The sequence below is a fragment of the Gavialis gangeticus genome, unplaced genomic scaffold (assembly GCF_001723915.1).
Source record: "Gavialis gangeticus isolate Ggan-Ray unplaced genomic scaffold, GavGan_comp1, whole genome shotgun sequence".
Lineage (NCBI taxonomy): Eukaryota > Metazoa > Chordata > Crocodylia > Gavialidae > Gavialis > Gavialis gangeticus.
Window position 1 is genome coordinate 28,829,265 of NW_017729026.1, and position 6,505 is coordinate 28,835,769.

The 6,505-nt window shown below is 45.4% G+C and overlaps 1 protein-coding gene across 4 annotated transcripts in view; it reads right to left on the minus strand.

Annotated features, from left to right (window-relative positions):
• Nucleotides 1-3,798: 3,798 nt before the first annotated feature.
• The window catches only part of LOC109299620 (transmembrane protein FLJ37396), a 218,140-nt gene continuing 215,433 nt past the window's right edge, over nucleotides 3,799-6,505 (minus strand). For 3 of the 4 annotated variants that reach the window (XM_019520117.1, XM_019520115.1, XM_019520113.1), the window contains 3 exons: nucleotides 5,106-5,168; nucleotides 4,622-4,752; nucleotides 3,799-4,097 (listed from right to left, as the gene is read on the minus strand). In XM_019520117.1, the coding sequence (XP_019375662.1) occupies nucleotides 3,984-4,097; nucleotides 4,622-4,752; nucleotides 5,106-5,168 (308 nt within the window). In that variant the 3' untranslated portion in view covers nucleotides 3,799-3,983. The remainder of the gene's footprint in view (nucleotides 4,098-4,621; nucleotides 4,753-5,105; nucleotides 5,169-6,505) is intronic. The other variant, XM_019520116.1, reaches the window with a different exon arrangement.

A 6,505-nucleotide genomic window follows, 5' to 3' on the forward strand; every position in this document is an offset into this window, starting at 1 on the left:
TAAAAAACTAATTGGTGTAGGCTTGTCAAACATTTACTTCCAGCCATGTTTTGCTCTTTAGATTCTGTAAGTAACACTGTCATTAAGTATGTGGTTTTGAACTGATCTAGAGGCAGTTACAGAAACTTCACTCACTCATTCCTTCTGTATTTGACTGGAAACATCTTCCAGAAAAGCATTCAAGTCTGTTTTGAAGGCAGCAAAGAATAGAGAATTCAGCACTTCCTTACAACAGCTTGCTCCAGTGGTTGGGGGCAGGGGTTGTTTTGGGTTTGTTTTTGTTTTTTAAATAATTTGGCTTCCACTTTCATCCAGTTTTACCTTTACCCGTAGTTATTGAAGAGCCTGTTTGATAACAGAAAATGCTGGTTTTAAAAAGTTACACCCTAATGAAGTCACCTTAATGATTGCCTGATAAACTAACCTGATTAATCATACTATCAATGGAAGGCATTTCTTCCCCCCAGTGCTTAAGTTATTTTTCTGGCTCCTCACTATTTCCAGGTATTTTCACCATCCTCTTAAACTATGTATACTGCTCTCCTATTTACATAACCAAGAATTGTCACAGCATTGCACTGACAGCAAATCATGAGTTGCTTGTCCACTGGAGAAGTACTATACTCCTGCATTCAATGTTCTCCTTCTACCCCTGATCCTACATGTATGGCTTGGGCACCCACCCTAACCAAACAGCCTTGATAGCACTGCATGCCTGCTCTATATTTTACCCTTCTACTGCTCATGTTATCTTACATTTATGTTTAGTTTCCAAGTCACTCATATAAATATTTATCAGCACCAGACTTAATCCAAACCCAGTAGAACTGCAAGAGAATGACTCCCACTTAATGAAAGTGTAGCTTGTTTTAATTGGAAGTTTGGACAGTCCCAAGTCAATATATTCAACCACTAAACTGCAGTCAGGTTTGCTTGGCAATTCATTAGTGAATAATGCATCAGTTAGTGACACTCTTGCTGAAGTATGACATACCTTGTTATAGCTGTTCAAGTTATTGTTAAATGGAAGAACTGTGCAATTGAACTCAGTTTTGCATGGTCTGATTGCTTTAATTAAGTTTAGGATATTGGACATCCTCATATGATACTCCTGTAGCAGAACCCAGCTGTTCCCTTCCAACAGGATCAAGAAAAGCATTCTTGCAAAAGGAACTAAGCAGCTGCTGCTAAATGAAGGGTGAGGGAAACAATGAATATTTCAATTAAAAACTGCCTAATTGAAGGGAAGAGTAGGTCCCTAATCCACCCCTCTTCGGAGAAAAATGTCACTATGGCTTTGGAGACAAGTTCATAGGAAAGTAGGGCTGGAAGAGACCTTACAATGTCATTTTAGTCCAGCAACTGGCTCTTGAAAACTTCCAAGAATGTGATTTCTACAGTTTCTTTAGGTAGGCTGTTCCAGTGCTTGAGAGAGATCCTCCTAATCTCCATCCTAAATGTCCCCTACTGAAACTTGAGGACATTGCTTCTAGTCCTATCCTCTACAGCCACAGAGATGTTTATTCATTAAACAGCTCTGAAAGATAGCTGGTATCTTTATTTTATTTTTCTCTTCTTTCCCCCACACCAGGAATAGAAACAGGCATGACTTCCCTCAGCTGGTTTTCCACCTCCACTCATCTTGGTAGGGGTGGCATTGGACTGCAAGAAGTAGCAAGTGCCAACCAGGGATCCTGGTCTTCTCCGTTTTAAAAATGGCAAATTCTCTGATAAAAATTCCCAATTCTCTGACTAAAAACCCCCAAATCCATGTTTTTCTGCAATTATAATGAAACACCCATACATATCAGTATCCAAATCCTGTATCAGTTTAACACAATGCTTTATAGATAGGCTTCCAAATTACTTTTAAAATTGTAAATCTACCAGTGCCTCAATCATTATAATAAAATAAATTCTAAATACCTATATATTTTGGCATTTGATTTTGGTTTTTTATCAGAGCTCTCCCTGCCCCCTTTGCTCACCAGGATGCAGGTCCAGCTGCAGCTGTTCCCCTTACTGCTTTGTGGCACTGTGAGTAGCCCTGATGTGCTGGTGCCTTGCCCTTACCCATGCTGTTGCCCCTCATTCCCAAGCCACTGCCCCACCCCAGCCCAGCCCTGCCAGTGCCTCTCACTGCTGACCCAGTTCCCCCTGGCCATACCAGAGCCCCTCACTCCCAACCCACAGTTCCTAGCCCTCCTGCCCCCACCCATGCTGGCACCCTTCACTCCCAACCTGCAGCTCCCTGTCCTTGCTGGTGCCCCTCACTCCTGACCAGCAGCCTCCAGGCCTGCTGGAGGGGGGCCCCAGCTGCCCCCACCCCACCCAGGCCCACATGGACTCATAGGACAGTGGTCTGTGGGGACATGGCAGGGACAGCCTCTACCATGAGGTGTATGCAGTGCACTTCATATGTAACCACAAGCAGTGGCTGGGGAACCACACACTGCCCTGCACTGCAGGCTGGGGTTGGAGCTGCAGCATAGCAGGGAGGACCAGTGCCACACTCCACAGCAGCAGCATGAAGTGGAGTATGGCTGTGGCCTGGCCACATTGCAGGCAGCAGGAGTAGGGCTCCAGGCCCCATCCTGCCCAGTCTGAGAGGCAGAGTAAGTCCGACCCCAGCATGGGCTGGAGGGAGAAGCAGCAGAGGCCTGTGGCACCCCCTGCCCCAGGCTGGGACTCCCCTACTGTGCCAGGCAACCTGGCTATGCCCCCCCCCCACACACACACTGGGCAACATCTCCTTGCTGTCCCACCCTACCCCTGAGAGCACAGGCATGGGTCCCTAATGCCACCAACCCAGCCACGCAGCTCTCTGCCATTCCCAAAGGGCACCCCCTTCTCCCACTGGAGGGACAGGTGCCTCTGGGTGGGCACAGCTGGCAACAGTACACAGCTGGGCTTGCTGGAGACACCGAGTGCTGCCCCAGCCCCCCCTACCCCACCGCAGCCCTAGTGCCTGGACACTTTCCCCCAGCACTGGCAGGCACCCTGCCCCCCATGCACACCCATCCCCCCGGACAGTCCCCAAACCCTGGCCCTCCAACCCCCCACTCCCATAGACTTACCTGCATCCAGGTGCCCAGGCTGTTCCCACCATGCCACCTGGCTGTATGCTGGTCATGTGTGTGTGCACATGCACAAGGCACCCCCTGCCTCCAATCCCCCCCCCACTCCCCGCAGCCCCAAGCAGCAACTTGCAGGCTGGAAGGTTGCCAGCCTGCAAGGGGAACCCTCTATTTCCCATGGTCTTGTCCTTTAAATAGGAAAATCCACATTTTTTCCACAGTAATGGAAAACCCAGATCCCTGGTGATTACAAACCAAATTTCTTAATTTAAACCTCAGAAAATTGACCTAGTGTTATAATAAAGCCAGGATGAACAACAAGTCAGTTTGCCTTATGAAAAGGTTCCCTGTATACTAGTCTGTAGCCCAGCAACTTCTAATGGCAAAGAGCTGCTGTTTAGCAAACAGCGCTAAGGTGGTGATGGATTTCATTCTCTGCAATTATGACAGGGTTCAAAGTATCCTCACCAAAAAAACAGTAGTGTTTATATTCAGAATTCAGTTAGCGCTGCTATACTGCAAGCTTACTATTGTGAAACAAAGCAAACTTTCCCATCTAATCTGATACAAAACAGACTTGCTGGTACCCTGTCCATTCACACCACTACCCACTAAGCCACAAAAGGAAATGAAGTTCACCACCTCCACACAACTGACTGTTAGAATGATTTGCTCCAACACGTAACTAAAAATGTCATAGAAGATCAGTGAGTGTGGGTAGTGTTCCAATAGATCTCCATTTTATTGCCAGATACATACGTTGTTTATAACACAAAATGACTCCATCAACTGCCAGCTCATGCTAGCAAAGGGCTGTCTGTCAGAGCACACATTGCTAGGTATTTGTACATCCCTTTGGCTCTGTAAACCCAGAGCCCTCTCATCTAACTAAAAATCCATTTTGCTTCACTTTGGAGCCAGCTGTTGTTCATGCAACTGTAGGAGGATGGCACGGTGAGAGTTTTCAGGCAGATCTGGAAAGAGAGTATCCACCCCTCTCTCCCTCCATCTGCTGGGCACCTGTAAGTGTAAGTGATTTGGTTGTAATGCTCCAGTACTGAACTCTGAATAGACACACCTGTATTAGACCTAAGTACAGGCAGATGCCTCTCGCTCTGCTCCCTGTCCAGACTTCATTTGTGGGCCCACATTTTTCTCCTGGTGCTCCCAAAGCTAAAGAAAAAGTGGGTTGTGGCAGTAGGGATGGCTTGTGGAACAGGTTGGTTCATGACAGGATTTGCCACATTCAGCAACCAAGCCTGCTCTACAAAGTGATCCCTAGGCCTGCATGGGCCCAGTATCTTCTAGGAAGTCCTCCCTGGCACATTGCCTGCTAGAAGCCCACCAAATCCCTATAATCTAGTTAGCAGTGAATTGGGAGTGTTGTTGTGACAGCAGTCAGGTATAAGAAGTCTGCAGTTATTTCATCTTCCCCATTCCATGACTTAAAGGCACCCCTCTGAAGGAACCTATTAATGATATCTAACAGCATCCCTAACTAAGCCCTACTCCATTCTCCTGTTAATAAATCCACCATTACTCACAGTCTTTGGCCTTGGAGTGGTTCCTGCTGTTACATTGCTACCTTTAGGATCAGGAATCAAAAGATGCTGCTGGTAATCCCTGGGACGAGTAGATGCAGAAAACACCATACGCTGAGTCCAGGCTGCAGAACCTACAACATACATAGTGGAGTTACAGTTTAACTTGAGTATACAAGCTGCTTCTTCCTGATCTGTAACTATGTAGATGTGAACATCTAGGATGGTATTAAGAAAGCAGCTGCTTACAAACCAGTGTGATAACTATGTACAGTGGCCATACAAAACCGTCATCCCTTTTTGCATATGAACATGCAATGAATGGGGAATGCAGGGAATTACTGAAGGGTGGATAGTGACAGTTAAAGGGAACAACTGTGCCTTATTCAAATTAGCACTAATTATAAACCTTTGCATGCTGAGAGTCTGGATTTCCTGACAATATGAATTAATGATTATTGGTAGGAAATGATGGTTACTTTATTACCTGAAAAAGACCTTTTTGTGCTGCCAGCACTGAGAGAGAGATTTGTGGCTTTCCTTCTCATACCTTTTTAAAAGAAAAACATGTACAACATACTTAATACAGTTAAAGAATTAACACAGTCATCAAGAAGACAGACAACAATGTGGCCTTTCAGAATTTAGGCTCTAGCAAGCTGCAAACTGGATGTCAACAGGTGTCTGACAGTGCTGGAGACTAACCTTAATTCATCCACATAACAGAGGTAATATAGGATAGCCCCACCAATTTGTTTCAGTCCCAATACAGAGTGACTGTCACAAAGCTAAGGCTGCATTGTGGCCCATTCAGTTTTTTGATGATCACAGAAGATGCCTAATGAAGAATTTATTGTGGTGTGAACACCTGTCCAATCAGGATGATACCACAGACACGTACTTTCAGAGCGGCCAGTAAAACAAGCATCACATGATAATATCCTGTGACTACTGAGTTTGACAGTTTTTAGTCACTACCATCAACCTCTAGGCAAAAGGCACATCATCAGTTCCCTCAGTGATTAAAACACCATTCCACAAAGTCTGTGGAGATTCAAAAGTGGGCAACTAATGGAAAAACGTGAGGGAAACTGATCCCTGCAGTTAATTGACAGGGACCAATTTCCTACCAGCTCAGAATCCTCTGCTGTCCATGCAGTGGTGAGTATTTTTTCCTTTTTTAAAGTCTTACACAATGGATATTTTCACTGCCCCTGGGAATATTCTTAACCTTGTAACACTCAAAGACATTTCTCTCAGCTTCAATGCAATAGCAGTAATATGAAAGAAAGGGCAAAACCACAAGATGCAGCTTAATCCTGCAACTTGTCAATGTATAGGATTTCACCACTGAGGCCAGCATGAGTAGAGGACATACAAATGAAAGCCTTCTCCAATACACACTGATATTGCAATCATGTTGCTTATCAGCAGTAAACTGGCATTTACAAGATCCTTAGCTCACAGAGGAGTACCACAAAAGTGCCAGCTTCCCCTCCTATCCATCCTCCTATTCAAGTGGATAGATGGTGACCCCCTTCCTGGGGATTTCCAATGGTTTAAACTCTACCAGGGATTCCAAAGACAGCCTCCTGTGTTGGTTGGTGCCACTGTATTAGATGCGGTCACAGACCATCTCTAGTCAGCCTGACCCAATATATATAATCTGGCACTTTTCTCTAGGAGAGGCCTAGATAGTGACCAAATCCTATTGTGTGACATATACCCCAGTGTATTTAAATGCATGTAAAAAGCTCTCTTTCAGGTTAAGGGTACCACTGCTGAAGTGGGAATGCATTGGCAATGCCAAAGTGCTGCCAACAAATCCTTTCACTGGGAAGTCACACATCTACAGGAGGCCTCAAATGCCTCTACACAAACACTCAT